The 17,803-nt window shown below is 38.9% G+C and overlaps 2 protein-coding genes across 4 annotated transcripts in view; one reads left to right on the top strand and one right to left on the bottom strand.

Moving 5' to 3' along the window:
• The window catches only part of AP4S1 (adaptor related protein complex 4 subunit sigma 1), a 49,729-nt gene extending 39,661 nt beyond the window's left edge, over positions 1-10,068 (bottom strand). The window contains exon 1 of one of the 3 annotated variants that reach the window (XM_081229708.1): positions 6,823-10,068. The gene's annotated coding sequence lies outside the window, so the exon portion shown is untranslated. The remainder of the gene's footprint in view (positions 1-6,822) is intronic. The other 2 variants (XM_081229707.1, XM_081229709.1) reach the window with 2 other exon arrangements.
• Positions 5,733-17,803, top strand: part of STRN3 (striatin 3) — a 115,561-nt gene continuing 103,490 nt past the window's right edge. The window contains exon 1 of the mRNA XM_081228279.1: positions 5,733-6,696. Within this exon, the coding sequence (XP_081084405.1) occupies positions 6,415-6,696 (282 nt within the window). The 5' untranslated portion in view covers positions 5,733-6,414. The remainder of the gene's footprint in view (positions 6,697-17,803) is intronic.

Here is a 17,803-nt window from a genome sequence, read left to right as displayed (position 1 = left end):
GATGCAATAGAAAGTACATTGCATCCGCAATGTAGAAATATTTTTACCAAAAAAAATTAAAACCTGAATGAAACCTAGCCTCTAGGTCTAACTCCTAGTTTACAGACAATAAGGAGGAGAAAGGAATATGCTAAATAATACAATAAAAATGCAACCAGCCAAATGTGGGAAATTCTGCAGGATAAATAACCTCACCTCTTCAACAAATAAATGGCATGACGATGTGGGGGTGAAGGGGAAGACAAATAAAAAAAGACCTAAAGATACAGCAAATAAAGGAAATATATAGATTTTGTTTGGATCCTGATTTGAAATCACCAACTCTTAAAAAAAATTTTTTTTAGATAATTGGGGGAAATTGACAATGGACTAGGGATTATACTGTATAATGGAATTACCACTAATTTTATCGGTGTGATAATGGTATTGTGGTATATTGAAAATAAAAAGGTCCTAATCTGTTAAAGATGCCTAGAGAAGTATATACCAATGAAATAATATGATGTCTGGGATTTACTTTAAATTATTCCGAGGGCCGGCCATGGAAGTGTGAGGGAGGCCACGAATTCCACTTCAAGGTATCTTTGAGCTTGTTGAGTAGACGCCATAAGCAAGGCTCACCCTCCTGACTTGAAAAATTTATGGACAAGAAGTTATCACTGAAATCAAATGGTGGTGGACATGTCCAAGGAATCTTTGGGGATTTGATTTCTTTATGAATCTTTCAATAGATGAATGTGCAGAGACAGCAATTGGTGGGTGACAGAACAATACTGGAATGGCAGTATAAGGGAAAATAGTATCATCATGTTAGAAGCCTTGGAATGAGTATAAACAAAGGTTGTGTTCATCAAAGAAATCAATTGCTTCCTCATGTCCCATCTCCAAAGGGCCTGTTTTACTATCATATAAAAAATTGAGCAGTGTACACTTTCATATTAAACTTTCTTGTTAAACTTTTTTAATAGTCAAAAAAAAAAATTCCTCACACAGAGAAAAGGGGAATAGATGCAATAAGAATGGCAAAATCTTGATAACTGGTGAAAATGGCAATTCATTAGACTTTTTTTTTCCTACTTTTGAATGACTGAAATCCAAAATAAAAAGTTAAATAAAAATGTCTAGGGACTTCCCTGGTGGTCCACTGGTTAAGACTTGGAGCTTCTACTGCAGGGGGCATGGGTTCAATCCCTGGTCGGGGAACTGAGATACCACATGCTGTGCAGCCCAAAATAAAAAGCCTTACGCACAACATGATTTACAACATCTGATTACTATATTGAAAGCTATAATACAAAAGGAGTAATAGGAGTTATTTTTAAATGCTCTAAGGAATTCTTTAAGCTTTTTTTGTAGGGTAATTGTCAGGTACTTTAGGTTAGTCTATTAATAGACAAAACTAAAGGTTACCATCTTTAAAAATGTTATCATAAAAAAATAAGGTTTTGTGAATTTTTGCCAAATTTAAAACATTTTCCAAAGGAAACACTGTCTTTAGCAGAGATTTCCTAAGCAAGGTGTCCATGTCTGGTACCATTCTTCTGAACATTCTCCCCTGCTGCTCTAACAGGAGACAAACCACATTTCCAAGATTGTTAAATTATTACCTAGGAAAGTTTTGGCAATTTCCCATTCAGTCACATTTTCCAGTCATTTGGTTCTCATGTTTATAGAGCTGGTTGTTCACTTTTACCCAATGTTCAGGAGGGACTTGGCTCCAGGCAATCCTTTTTTCCTTTTTCCCTTTCAATTTTGACATCTCTATGGGTTAGCTATTATACAGTATTATCACAGCCTACTGCTTTCTGACTCATATTACCCAGGAGACAATTCAGGAATGAACTTGGACTAGAATTTTATATAGCATGCAGAGTTTCCTGAAGGTCTTGGTGCCTATTTTTCTGTAATCTGTGAAGGTCCTTTTCCTTTTCTTTTCCACACAATATACTATTTGAATAGTTCAGGTATCCTGCATATATTTCTATACTTTTCTTAGCCACAAGCAACTGCTTTAATGAAAAGTAGATACCTGATCTTATTATGCTGGTTAAACCACAGTGCAGGTCAAAGCTGCCTCCTTTTCTGTTCCATCTCCATTATACACTTCGCTCGTTTGGTTTTTGAACATATGCCAACTCTTCTCAAAGATATTTCTCTGGGCTCTAATATTCATTTGTTTTCTATATTTATAAATGTAAACACTATGTAATTTCCCCAAGTGACTGAATCACCCTGAAACTACCTAAAAAATGATTTCAAAAGTGCAAATGATTTGGGAGACAGAGGTAGTAATATTAAATCCATTGACAGGACAGAAGGAGGCAGAATTGTAAAGGGAGACCTTATTTCTTGTTTCCAAATAAACATGTATACTCACTGATATAAGAGTAGGAATACTTCCTATTCTACTAAGGGCTGCGGAAGTGACCCAGAACTCTTATCTCAGCTTTCTCTCCTCATAGAGATAAGAATACTTGTCACAATCTTTTCAGATGATGGAAAAAGATGACTAGATCAGTGATTACGAACCAGTCTGAGCTCTTTGTTAGTAGGATGACTGTACAATGGAATTACCATTAATTTTATAGGTACGATAATGGTATAGTGGTATGTTAAAAAAAATCTGTTAAAGATACCTAGAGAAGTATGTACCAATGAAATAATATGATGTCTGGGAAGGAATTCACATAGTTCTCAAAGTCAGGGTCAAAACACTTTTTACATCAGGTATTGCAATAACTGGGAAGAAGGCATCTGAGTGTTAACCACTCTGATGTATTTAAAAGACTAGAATTCCTTAACATACTTTTGCTGATATAATATATGCACATGAAATGTGACAAGTCTCTTTTTGGTCAGGTAGAATAAAAACACAGGTGTCTAAGATTAGCTAATGGGGAAAAAAAACCCTTAAAATTCTAAACCGATTAAAGATATAAATAGGCAGGCATTGAAACTGAGATAATCAATGGGAGTAGAGGAGAAATGAACAAGACTGATGAAAGGACAGAACAAACAGGAAGTTTCAAAGGTTGATGCTGAAAAGAGGAAATGACTCAGTCACAGTTTAGGAAGGGAATTCCAGTTAGGTGAGTTGTAGGTGAGCCTGGGAAAGCTCATTACCTACAGAGAACAAGATTCTAGGAGCTCACTGCAGACTGTCCTTGGAGTCATGTACACAAAGCACAACATCAATACTGTAAAAAATAATCTCCCAATAGAGGAGAAAATTTTGGTGTCTTTTACTATTAGTGCTCATGACAGTTTTGGTCATTGAACCTCAAGAGATAATTGGTACAATGGTAGCAAAAACTGGTAAAAAAAAAAGACTGAGGTGAAGGAAAAGTATTCATATTAGTCTAGTATGAATTTAAGTTATTCCTCAAACATTTATTGGGGATTTCACTGTCCCAGGCACTGGGGTACAATTTTCATAGGTCCTGCCCCTCTAGGAGGCTACAATCCTGCAGACAAATGACTATGATCTGGGAAGAATATGGTTTAGGATTGCATTGTTGACATTTATAAAACCATGGACAAAGTGAATCCAGACATGTTCAACTGGAATTCTTCAAATAGGGAGTGTAAGAGACAGATCTGGATAAGACTTTGAGGAAGTAAGGGTGCTTAGTGCTAAGTAATTTGCCTAAAACTAGACTGGAAAGTCTGTGAAGGCAGAGATTATGTCTGTTTGATTCACAGTGGTTCACGAGCGACTAAGAGAGCATCTGAAAAATAGTAGCCAATTCAGAAATTTAAAAAAAAAAAAAAAGAAAGTAAATAAGTGAAGCAAAGATTTGCAGTACCTGTTATGTGACTGTCTTGCTTTCATAGTGTTTAGTATGAGTGTCACCGAGGAGTACATATATAGACAATTTAAATACAGTGTAATAAGTATTAGGAGTTAAGCATGGGTTACTATTAGGATATTATACTAAATAATTCACGGATCTGGAAAGCTTCTTGGAGGAAGAAATACTTGAGATGAGTTTTGAAGGAAGAAGGGAAGGAAAGCCAATTGGATACAGCATGTATTAAATTCTTGTGGAATGAAACAGCATTACACATTTGAGGAACCCAAAATGATGCAGATTAGCTGGAGAGAATGGGATACCATGATGGTGTGATGGTAAATTAGGCAATAAGGACTTTTATATACTATGCTAAAATTTGGGCTTTATTGTAAGTCTGGTGATCATTAATATATTTTAAGCAGGGAATGATAGGATCAGATCTGACTTTTGAAGATCACTCAGGCATCAGTGGTAGTGGAAGGCAGGGGAACAGTAGAGGTGGGAAGGTTTAAATTAAGACATGTATGAAGATATGGAATAGATATAAAAGATATTACTGAGAAAGGGATTGGATGAGGGGGCCAAGTGAAGGAAAGGTACTAGAATGACTGCCAGGCCTCAGGTTTGAATGTAGTGCCACTTAATATGATAGGCAATAGAAGAGCAGAGTTTGTTTTTTTTGAAGGTGAGTGGGGAGGAAAAAGGATTATAAATCCAGTCTTTACTTGAACTTGACGTACCAGCAGGAAATATTAGTGGGTATGCTCCTCTTCTTTTGATGCCAATGTAAGGGAGATCAGTCACACCCTCTCACAAATTTTTCTTGATATATATGGGTCTTGAGGCAGTACAGTATTTTTGAACTTTTTACGTGCTCTGAGGCCCCTCGCAAATGAACAAGATTGAATGAGCAGGTTGTATGTTGGTTGCTATGAAATGGAGAAATAGTTCTTAATAATTCTGTGATCTCAGACATCATTTCATATGTAAATAAAACATGGCAGCATGGGTAACAAGTCCAATCTGCTCTCCATTAAACTATAATAACAGAAAGCAGACATGATAAAATAAGATGTACTACTTTATCTCTGGGAAATTACACCGAGTGGTCGTGTATATTCCATAGTGAAAATTTTATTGGTAGTAGAGAAGCAAAAAATTTGAATGCAATAAATGTTATATGCGATTTTCCTGCATAGCTGTAATTAATGAAACTTTTTTCCTTATTATGTTGTTAAATATCATTTTTGTCCTATTTTTTAACCAAATGGTTATTAGCTACATTAACTTTTAGAAATTTACTAGTTCATTAAGGATGTTCCCGAGCAACCTAAGCACATAAACACACACACTATGGTACTTAAAAGATTAACCTTGTCTTTTATGTGTATATTACATTCACTAAAACAACCCAGGAAAACATTTTTAGCCGTTCATCTAGGGTTTTAAATTGTCTTCACAATGCTCTTATTTTCTATTTCCATCAAAAGATTCTGCTACGAATGACAGTATTTGTGAGCTCATTCACTTCTAAAATATCAAATTGTTAGTTTAACCAGTCTCCTCCACAGTTTTCTTTCTCCCTCTGCCCACTATCAAGATCTAAAGATTTTCACCTTCTCTTCTCCCAAAAGAAAAATGAAAACAATCGCTACTGCTTCCCTGTCAAACTCCCCAAACACAGCCCACCCCAGAATAGGAAATAAGGGAGGCAAAGTGGTACAAGTTGCGACGCGCGACAGGGAGCACAGAATTGGGACCAAAGCTCAGAGACAGAGAATCAGTCTCCACTTCCGGGAAGATCTGGGCTCTTTGCCAAAAGAGAACGTCCCCAAAGCCCCGGGAACTGACTGGTGCTAGGAAACCAGAGGAAGAGAGAGTGACAGGCAGAGAAAGAGGCCCGACCCTCTGGGACTGACTGAAAACACGCAAGGAATGCAAAAGAAACGTCAGGAATCCGGGACCGGCTGCGGCCGGCCAGAGCGACCAACCAGGTTAAAACCCAGCTCCAAAGGCAGGCGCGCCGCTGAGACCTTTGGGTAGGGAACGGCGCTGGGGACTGACTGAGAGAGGGATACGGATTCCTGGGAAGGCAGAGACCAACTCTCTTCCGAAGATTGGATTCGGTGGCCCACCGTCCTGACTCAGCCGCCAGACTCCCGCAGCGAGCCTGCGGGGCGGGCCTAGGGGCGGGGCCGAATCTCCTTCCCCGCCTCTAACGGCAAGCCGACTGCGTCCTCAGTACGCCTGCGTAGGGTGAGGCCGGACTCTTATTTGGCTAGTAGGCGAGCGGCGGCAGCGGCGTTCTCTACCCGGCATGCTGCGCGGGAGCGGCGGCCCTACGTCTCTCCCCTTCCCAACCCTGCCCCCCCTTCCCCCTCCCGCCGCGGCCCCCCCTTCCCCTAAAGTGAGTGAGTGAAACTGGCAGATGGAGGAGGGACTGTAATGGCGGCGGCCGGCAGCTCCCTGCTCTGACCTACGGCAGGCATTCAGCAACAACCCCCTCCCCGCCCCTCTCCCAGCCGGCCTCCGCCCCGCCGCCAGCGCGGGGCCACCCTCTCCGGCCCTTCCCCCAGCGGTCGGCGTCTCGCCCTGCGCCCCGGCCGGGGCCCCACACACAATGGACGAGCTCGCCGGAGGCGGTGGTGGCGGCCCCGGGATGGCGGCCCCTCCACGGCAGCAGCAGGGACCTGGGGGGAACATGAGCCTTTCGCCCGGGGGGAATGGAGCGGCGGGCGGCGTGGGTCCTCCGGCCGCCGAGGGATCGGGTCCCGCGGCAGGCCCAGAGCTGTCCCGGCCGCAGCAGTACACTATCCCAGGGATCCTGCACTACATCCAGCACGAGTGGGCTCGGTTCGAGATGGAGCGGGCGCACTGGGAGGTGGAGCGGGCCGAACTGCAGGTACCTCGCTGGGGTCGGTGTGTGGGACGGCTGCGGCGGCGGGGTTCCCGGCCGGGGGGTGGGGGGGTGGGGCCGGGACTCCCCTCAGTCGGAGCTCGAGGCCTTGGGAGGCCGAGAGAAACCTACCTGTGCGGCTCGGGGGGCGATGGTCCTGGCGACGGCTCTTCCTCTAGCCCCCCTCCCCCCTTCCCGCAGAAGCTTGTTACCCAGCCCTCACTAGCTGCGCGGTGCGGGCTTCCTTGGGGCAGCCATTTTGGCTTTTAGTATGGCGTCTGCGGGGGCTCCTCCGGAGGCGGCCTGCGCGGGTCTCCGGGGCTTGGGGCCGAGTTCCTCTCTGTGGGAGAGCGTCCGGCGAGGGGCTGTTGGGCACTGAGCTTGCTCTTGTTTGTGCCTCTTGAGATGGATAACCGGAGGAGAGGGATTGGGACGGGCATTTTACCACCTTTACCCGGATCACCCCCCTTTTCCGATTTGGCATGTCTGCCCCCCTCCCCCGGAGTTGATAACCCTTACTCCTTGACAGCCACGCTTCTTTCCAGGGCTGCTACCGAGCACAATGGCTTGCGGCTGACCTGTGAAGTTTTCATTTCCTACCGCCAACTTTAAGTACCTTCTTACCTGGGATGCTGCCTTATTCACTTAGATTCCTTTTGAGTTCTTAGTGACTGACTCATCAACGCTTCTCTGTACTGAATTTTTCTTTTTAGAATAACCTTCGCCGTCCTCCATCCCCTTCTTTACACATAAAAAGCCAAACCAGAATATCTGTGCCGTCTTTATGAAGATTTAATATTAACTTGGAGTAAAGCGTACTTGTCTCACGTTACCAACTCACGCAGGGGAAGCAAAGTTAAATATCCTCAGGATCCTTCATAATTGAGCCGGACTCAGTCTTAAGGTGAAACTTTGATAGGTTGGTTTACCTAACTTTTAGAAGATTGTTGGTGTTTTAAGGACTTATGTCTTGTATTTCAGAAGGACTACATCTTTTTAAAAGGATTGTTCAACTCTTTTGGGTGTTTGTGTTTACTTTAAAATCACTTTCTAAGGCAAATTTAGGCTTAGAAGAAAAAAGGCATGCATCTAAGTAGTGTTGCACCTGTTCTTCAGACTGGTATATATTTAGAATGTAAGTAGGTATTGTTCGCTGACATACATGTCATATATGCCTGGGGTGAATGGTTAGGGAAATGCAGTGTTGAAAGAAGGAAGATTGGATTAGCTTAAAAAGGGTGTCCTCAAACAAATATGTATATCTTCAGTTTGATTTTGAACCAGTCGACTTTTATTTGTCTCTACAAAGTTGGGAAGGTTAAACTTTTGAAAAGTGAGAAACATATATTTTGACACTTTACCAAGTCTTGAGAAAGTTAATTATAAATTAACACCTGTTAGTCAATTGAGTGTTTTAGTGCTTTGATATACTATTGGGCTCTTAAAAATATAACATTTAAAAAGCTAAAGTCAAAATTGTTCTTTTGTGTGTGTAGTCTGCTTTAAAATATCTGGGATGTATAGAGTTCTGTTGATGTACAACTTTTACTACACCATGTGCAAACTTAATATTCGGTGTGAGGCATTTATTTTTAAAAATGCATTTACTAATGCATTGAGGCTTGGGTTCACTAAATAATATTTCACCAGTCCCTGATACAGTGTTTATAGCCTTTGTACTGTTATAGAAAAACTTGAACTTAAACACTTTTCAAGTTAGCAATTACATTAGTCATTCATAAGTTTCACTGGTGAAAGTAGCTGAAAAATGTCTTGTGTCTAAATTAGTAAAAAATCTGTACAACAGTGAGGTCTATCTATATTGTCTACCCTAGCCCTTGCTTTCCCTTCTAATTCTATTCTTGACCGAAGTCTTTTAAGGAAGATTCATTTTGCTTGCTTGCTTTCAGTTTATCTACAGTTGGCATATTAGTTCTGATATAGCCATTCTAAACTTTTTTTGTTTGCTTTTTTTTGAAGAAGTTCTGCAGTGTTTCTAGACTCTTAATTTTTTTCCGGGAATTTTTATTATTTCACATTGATTTTTTTTGGAATAAAATGTTCATGATTGTGTATTTTTGTTCTGTATATTTCTCTAAAATGTTTTATTGGGCTACTTAGTTAATAGGATTTCAGGTTTGCCTCTGGAATGCTGAATTTGCTTTACACGTCTTCAGTCTTTAGTAAGAATGCTTGTGAGATGCACATTTTAAAATGTATGTGTTGAATAAAAAATTTATTGGGAAAGTTTAAGTGAAGCATGAATGGATTTAGATTGTAAACTTAAACTTAATTTTAAGAAAGATAACAGAAATAAGAGAAGTTGCATATCGTTATGGTATACATCCTTGGGTACACTGTTCATCTATACATTATTTAAAGTATTCAGTATTAAAACTATTCAATAGTGAATACAACGAGGCTAAGGTATACCTCATTTTGATATAAAATTTCAGTGTGGAATTATATTTCCTGGCTTTGGAAAGGATTTTAAACTGGAAGTTTGCATTATGGTTCTCTTCCCTGTAAAAGGAATTTTGGGTAAAGGTCTTTCTTAGAAGATTGGAACTAAACCGAAGGATGTCTTAACGCTCTTTCATCTTTGTGATGGTTCCTTACCTGGGACTAAGGTAAAGCTTTGTTAATGAGGCTCTAGGACAGTGATTTCTAAAAGAGAGTGCTAGTGGTAATCACTTGTAAAACTATAAAAAGTATGCAGGCCTTTGTCTCATCCTCCAGAGATTTGGATTGATTTGGTCTAGGACTTGGGAAAAAATGGACTGGACTGCTTGTGGGATTTTGGCAGTCACATTAAATAGAAATTACAACTGCCATTTCATCAGCACTACAACCTTATGAGGTAGGTATCATTTCTATTTTACAGATGAGGAAACACAAACAGTTTAAATAACTTTGCCAGCTATAAAGTATTGCAGCTGAGATTTGAACCCAGGTTTATCTGAATCCAAAGGCTTTGTTTGGTCTTATTACCACTCTTGAAACCATTGTGTTGTATTGTTGTTTTGGTATTTTTTTGTAGCAATGGAATCTGACTTGTAATTCATTATGTGGCACACACCACTTCAGTACATTTCAAAAAAGTTTTATTGAGCCCCCATGGCATGCCAGGTCTAGTTTATATATATTGCAAATATGTCCTTATATTTTTTTCTGTAGTTAGTGTGTAATAAATGCACTTATGGTATATACAAAATGCTTGTGTGCCAACTATAAAAATATGACATAGGTAATACATAGAAAATGTAGTCCTAGAGTTTGTATTCTAAAACTATTAATTCTCCAGCAAATGTAAACTTTTAATTAGTGTTTGTGTTTGCATACTCTGGCATACAGATTTGTCATAACGTGACAGATATTGCCACCTAAAGATCTTAAGTTAATAGGAGATGATTCTCTCAGACATAACTTGATTTCTTCATTTTTAATGGGGAGAAGTAATTGTTTCCCTTTTAATCTGTTATTGCCAGTGTTTTCTTAGGGTAGTCTAGAATAATGATTTGCAAATCCTTGTTCCTTTTCTATTACAAGATTTTTATAAATCTACTATGAAATTATAAAAAATAAGAACAGTATAGAGATTTTTCATAAAGGTGTTCCTTTTATTCCGAGAGTTTTAGCCTTCATAAAGACTTGCTGTTATGCAGTTTTCCTTTTTCAAATGGTGGTGGCAGTAGAGTAAAAAAATTTTTATTTGATAGAATTAAGAGTCCACAATCTTATGTCATATTCTCCCTGTTTCTTTTTTGAAGTCCTTGGAAACAGAAAGTCTAGGGACCCATAATCTAGATTTCTTTTCTCCATTTACCCCTTAATCCTGCTGTATAGTCTTTTTTTGCTCTCTCTCCTTATACCTATCTAAACACTTTGTAGAACACTTCTTTCTGTTGGTGGTTGACCTTCAAATTGCCAAATCTTGAGGACTTCTTACAGATTATATGCACTTAACCAACACTTTCTGCTTTTGAGAGTTTCTTCCTCAAAATCCTTTTCTTTGGCCTATATTCTGTAATTTCTTATTTTCCCTTCGGTCCACTTATCACTTTTCTTCATATGTTTCCTCTCCTTTGGTCTCAGTTATGGTTACTTGGGGTTCTGATTCTTTTTGTTTTCACTGTAAATTTCGAAATATACCGTGTTTTTTGTTTTTTGCTGTTATTCCGATGCTTCAGTATTTAGTCCTTTAATCCTAAAAAAACCCCAATGAGGTGAGCACAATTGGTTTCTTTTGTTGGTGGTGGGTTTTTGGGGTTTTTTTGGGTTTTTTGACACTGGACTATTGGGGCCCGGAGATTAAGTAATCTGCCTAAGATGTAAGATCGTATAAGTAGGAGTAGCAGAGCTGGGATTTAAACCTAGGCAGGCTGACTGTAGAGGCCATGTTCTTAGTCACTACTGTATTTTTGACTTTCAGATGTCTCAGACATATTTCTAACTTCCTGTTTAAATTTTCAAATTCAATGCATCCGTTATTCAGTTCATCTCAAACGCCTGCCTCTTTCCCCCACAAAAGACACTTAACTTGTTTATTCTCCTTTATTGCCTGTTATTGTTTTAATAAATTTATTTTATTTATTTATTTTTGGCTACACTGGGTCTTCGTTGCTGCGTACAGGCTTTCTCTAGTTGATGCGAATAGGGGCTACTCTTCGATGCAGTGCGCAGGCTTCTCACTGTGGTGGCTCTCTTGTGGTGGAGCACGGGCTCTAGGCGTGCAGGCTTCAGTAGTTGTGGCACGTGGGCTCAGCAGTTGTGGTTTGTGGGCTCTTGAGCACAGGCTCAGTAGTTGTGGCGCACGGGCTTAGCTGCTCCGCAGCATGTGGGATCTTCCCAGACCAGGGCTTTAACCCGTGTCCCCTACGTTGGCAGGCGGATTCTTAACCACTGTGCTACCAGGGAAGTCCCCCTGTTATTGCTAATGTTTATTATCATCCTTCCCATTGGCAGATGCTAAAGAGATCAATGGGTCCTTCTAAAAATGTTGTCTTTGGGTCTTATTGATTCTAGTATGATTATTCAGTGAATATATTTCAGTGTTATTTTGTGCTACGTACTGGGTATATAATGATATATGAAGCAAGGACCTTGCTGCTGGTGGAGTACTTGAGAAATAATAAAATGTGATAAATCAGAAATTAACAGGATGCTGAGAAAATAAATGGTGATAGGAAACATGTGTAGGTAGTGAGCTTTCAGGTAAATAGCTAAGCAATTATTGAGCAGTTCCTATATGCCAAGAATTATTTTAAGTTGTTAATACATATCTTAACGCATTTAATTTTTGTGAAGCCCTTAGGAGGATGTGTACTTTTAGATCTGAAGTGTGACTACCTAACCGTAGGTTTTTCAGTGGAAAGGAATAGCATTAAAATAAGTTCTAAAGCAGGAAAGAACTTTGTTGGAAGTGTGAGCTGGACTTTAGTGATTCAGTGGGCTATCTAATATAGATAGCCTCAGTATCCTAAAATATATTTTAATTCAGTGATTATTAATTTTTTGGAAATATAGTCTCCTTTGCATAAAAACTTTGGAGCCCTTCTAGTTAAAAAACAATTTTTTGGCTTCGAATATACTTGAAGCCTAACCACTGATTTAAGGAAGTAACACTGATTTAATCTGTGCTTTAAATTTATTTACTACAACTGTTTTAGTTCAGGGTGTTCCTCCTGCCTGATTTCTCTGGAGGAATCTTAACGGTTTCCCTCCATACATGCTCCTCTCTTAAGAGTTTATCCTTTATATTGTATGATTGTATTACATATACCCTTTAATTTTTATTATGGAGAGTTTTAAAAATATTAAAGAATAATACAGCGATCTGTGACCTCCCATAAACCTGTCACTCATCACTCAGTAACAACTCATGACCAGTCTTATTTTACTTACACTTCTGTCCACTCCTTCCCTGTCCCGAATTATTTTGAAGCAAATCCCAGAAACATACAATTTCATCCATGAATATTTCAGTATATATTTAAAAGATAAGGACTTTAAAAAGATAACTGTTGTAGTTGCATACCAAATTAAGAAAATGAACAATTCCTTAATATTATTGATATTATCAAATATATGCTGTTTGAATTTCCAGTTTTCTCAGTTATCTTTGAAGAGTTTGTTTGAATGAGGATCCAAATAACACATTGCTATTGGAACCCCCTCCATCTTTCTTTCCTTTTCTTTGCCATTTTTTGTTGAAGAAATCAGATCTTTGGTGCTATAAAGGTTCCCAGAGTCTGTGTTTTGCTGAGTGCATCTCTGATACAGTTTAACATGTTCTGTTGTCCTGTTTGTTTTCCCTGTAACTTGGTTAGTTGGATACAGGGTCTTGATAGAGATTGGTTTATTTTCTTTTTTGGGATGGTAGTGGGGGAAAAGACTACTTCACAGGTGGTGATGAGGTCTTCCATCAGAAGGCACAAAACAGTTCGTTGTCTTTCCTGATGTTAGCAGCTGTTGATGTTAGTGTTTAGGAACATTCATCCATTAGGGCCACCCTTAGTTTTTAAAAAACTTCAGAAATTGAGATATAATTCACGTAACATAAAATTCACCCCTCTAAAGTGTACACTCATCCCTCAGTATCTGTGGAGTGATTGGTTCCAGGACTCCCCCACCCCCCTCTCCCCTCTATCCCTGGATGCTGAAGTCCCTAATATAAAATGGTTTAGTATTTGTGTATAAGCCATGCACTTTATTCCGTATACTTTAAATCTTCTCTAGATTACTTATAATACCTAATACAACATAAATAGTTGTAAATACAATGTAAATAGTTGCCTGTAGTTGCAAATTTAAGTTTTGCTTTTTGGAACTTTCTGGAATTTTTTTTTTTTTGCAGTACACGGGCTTCTCACTGTTGTGGCCTCTCCCGTTGCGGAGCACAGGCTCCGGACACGCAGTCTCAGCGGCCATGGCTCACGGGCCTGGCCGCTCCGTGGCATGTGGGATCCTCCCGAACCTGTGTCCCCTGCATCGGCAGGCGGACTCTCAACCACTGCGCCACCAGGGAAGCCCTGGAATTTTTTTTTTCCTGACAGTATTTGATGCACAGTTGGTTAAATCTATGGATGCAGAACCTTGTGGATACAGATGGTTGACTGTACATTTCTCTGGTTTTTAGTATATTACTGTGTTGTATCGTCATCATCGCTGTCTAATTTGGAAACATTTTCATCACCTACAAATGAACCCGGTTTAACCTGTTAGTAGTTAGTCCCAATTCCCCCCTTTCCTTGGCAATCACTAATTTCTGTCTCTATGATAGAAAGAATAGTCTTTCTATCATAGAATATCAAGAATATTCTGAACATTTCATGTAAACGGAATCATACAGTATGTGGCTTTTTGTGAATGGCTTCTTTCACTTAAGGTGATGTTTTCAAGGTCCATCCATGTGTAGCATGTAATGGTACTTTGTTCCTTACTATGGCTGAATAGTATTCTGTTGTATGGATATACTACATTTTGTCCATCAGTTGGTGGATATTTGGGTGTTTCTACTTTTTGGCTATTATGAAAAATGCTGTTATTAACGTTTCTGCACAAGTTTTTTGTGTGAACATATGTTTGCAATTCTCTTAGGTATGTACATAGGAATGGAATTGCCAGCTCATGTTCAACTTTTTGAGGAACCTGCTGAAGTGTTTTCCAAAGTGACTACACCATTTTACTTTCCCACCAGCAATACAGGAGGGTTCCAGGGCCACCGTTACTTTTTTGTCAACTTTGAAATATATTTTTATTACTAAAAATCTTTTTTTACAAAACACCTTTCCTTTGGTTTTTTTTTTTCCAAGTTGTGTTTTCTCTCTCATAGACTTTATTTTTTAGAGCAGGTTTAGGTTTATAGCAAAATTTAGCTGAAAGTACAGACAGTTCCCACATAACTCCTCCCCCATCAAAACCTCCCCCATCATCAATAGCTCCACTACTGTGGTACATTTGTTACAATTGATGAACCAACACTGACCCATTATTATCAACCAAAGTCCGTGGTTTACATTAGGGTTCACTCTCTGTCTTGTATATTCTTTGGGATTTGACAAATATATAATGACATGCATCCACCTTTATAGTAAATAATGCTTTCACGGCCCTGAAAATCCCATATGCTCCCCCTATTCCTTCCTCCCTCACCTAAGCCCATGGCAGCTACTGCTCTTTTTTGTTTTGTTTTTGCTTTTTTGTTTGTTTTTGGCTGCGCTGCATGGCATGTGGGATCCCAGTTCTCCAACCAGGGATTGAACCCGTGCCCCCTGCAGTGGAAGCACGGAACCTCAGCCACTGGACCACCAGGGAAGTCCCAACTAGTGCTCTTTTTACTGTCTTCCATAGTTTTGCTTTTTCCAAAATGTCACGTAATTGGAATCATACCATGCATAGTTTTTTCAGATGGCTTCTTTGACTTGGTAGTGTTCATTTAAGGTTCCTCCTTAAATGTCTTTTTGTGGCTTGATTGATCTTTTTAGTGCTGAATAATATTCCATTGTATATATGTACCACAGTTTATTTGTCCGCTCACCTGTTGAAGGACATTTTCTGTGCTTCCAAGTTTTGGCAATTATGAGTAAATGTCGATGTGCAGGTTTTTGTGTGGATGTATGTTTTCAGGTAATTTAGGTATATACCAAGGAGTTTGAATGCTGGATTGTATGATGAGAGTATGTTTAGTTTTTCAAGAAACTGCCAAACAGTTATCCAGAGTGGCTCTGTACCTTTTTTTGCATTCCCACCAGCGGTGATTGACAGTTTTGTTGCTCTACATTTTGTCAGCATTTGATGTCAGTGTTTTGGATTTTAGCCATTCTAATAGGTGTGTAGTGATATATCGTTTTAATTTGCTATTCCCTAATGACATAACAGTGTTAAGCACCTTATTTGCCATCTGTATGTCTTCTTTGGTGAGGTTCTGTTCAGAGCTTTTGCCCTTTTTAAAATTAAATTCTCTGTATCTCCTTCCTCTTGACATTTACTCTGTTTTGGGATGGAATGGTGTTGGGCCTTGTTTCCAGTCATTTGTGAGTAATTGTTCGTTAAATGGCAGTCATATTATTACTTAAAACACATATATTTACCTTAAAAAGTACTTTAATGACTTAAAGGAATGAGTAATTATAATATCAGCTTGCCTTTAGCTGTCCTTCCAGTGAAACTACCAAAGGCAATGATTAAATTTATTTTATCTGGAGATACTTGTGAAGTCTCTAACTGTAAGAGAGTGAGATCTGTGGTGGTTCCAAAACCTAGTAACTAATCATAATCCCCTGGGATCTTTAATACAGATTCCCACATTCTATCCCTGGTCATTGTGATTCAGTAGTTTGAGGTAGTATCTGTGTTTTGAAAATGTATAGCTGGTGATTCTGATAATCAACCAGGTTTGGGAACTTGCATGATCAAAGTCTCTTAACAATTTGGTGTAATCCAGCTCTCCATCCCCTTTCACTTTAACATTGTCATTCCTCCTATTGATATGTTAAACTTGAGCAATATATCACCCTTTCTCTGCACTCACAGTGGCTTGCACTGTGTATGGTTACATTGTTGCACTTTTTTATTTTCACTTTCTGCTTTCCAATAAATTGAAGCTACTTGTTAACAGGAACTTGCTGGTTTTGAATATGCTGCGAATTTTTGTTGGATTCAGTTGAAGCACCCTGTGGTGTTTGATTACATAGATGAAAGCATTACATGTCCACAGAAAGAACTATTAATAATAGTACCTGTTAACATTTAATGAGTGCTTTCTGTATGTTTGGATTCATTCTAATTTGTATACCATCCCTAAATCATAGATAACAAGTATTTCCATTTTAGAGAGAAGGAAACATGGGCAAGAGTTTAAGTAACTTGTTCAACATAAAACAGTAAATAGGTAATGAAACCGGGTGCTGCCAAGTTGCTTTTGACCGATACGTTATGCCATCTTAAGGTAATACTGGTACCTCGGTGGTAAAGAATTGTAAGCAAATGACTAATGAATAGGGTCAGTGTCACAAGATTTAAAAGGCTATATATAAGTAAAGTAATTATAAATGTGTAGTGAAATTTTGGATCATGTTTAGATAGATTTTGTAAAAAAAGTTTTAAAAATTCTAATTAAAACATTTTCAGACTCTTAATTTTATTTTTTGAATAGTTAATGCATGGTTCAAAATTAAATTTTGTACTTACCATGAGCCTGTCCACCCTTAGTGTCCTACATTAGTAACCACTTTTATTAGTAGTACTATATGTATCCCTCCAGTGTTTCTTTATGCAAATAGATGTAAGCAAATATGTATGTTGATTTTCTTTTCTTTCTGATACAACAGTTTGTAAACTATATACCTGTTTTTCACTTTGCTTTTTCATTTAACATTTTTTGGAGATTATTGTGAGTCTGTTAGTAGAGAACATTCTCACTTTTTATAACAGCTGCATAGTAGTAGTATTCTACTTTGTGTACTCACCATAGTTGATTTAATTACTCCACTACTGCTGAATGGTTGTGTTAAAGTTTCAGAAAACATTTGTAACTGTGTTCTTAAATGTGTGAGCAACCAACCAGCCTTCTGCCAAAAATAAACTCTATTATATTGCTTTTTTGTTTTGTAGGATTATAATATTAGCAGTTAACAAAGCATTATACAAATTCGTAATTTTTTTTTATTTCATGGCTTGCACTCAAGTCTGAACTAGGGGTCACAAGTGTTTTAGCTGTGAATGCCATTAGTTAACCAGTTTCATTTAAGCTGTAAGTCTGTTACTGAAATCCTGAGGAACAAAGGAGTGAGAAAGACAAAACAAAGAAAAAGATGAAATAGAAAAAAAAGGGGGTGGGGTGGATGGGAAGAGGAATAAAGGCAGTGATAGAGAAACAGTGGATGGGTGTGATAATATGCCACTAACAGTTGTCTCAGATAATAAAACTATTTCAGAATGGCCTAAACTAACATTTGTGTTTTTGCTTTTTCCCAGAGCTTTAAAAAGTGGACCAGGGACTTGCCCGGCAGTCCAGTGGTTAAGATTCCATGCTTCCAATGCAGGGGATGCGGGTTCGATCCCTGGTTGGGAAGCTAAGATCCCACATGCTGCCCAGAGCGGCCAAAAAAAA

This window comes from Mesoplodon bidens (genome assembly GCF_964165515.1).
Source record: "Mesoplodon bidens genome assembly, chromosome: 3".
NCBI classification, from domain to species: domain Eukaryota; kingdom Metazoa; phylum Chordata; class Mammalia; order Artiodactyla; family Ziphiidae; genus Mesoplodon; species Mesoplodon bidens.
This window is presented reverse-complemented; position numbering and strand designations above follow the sequence as displayed.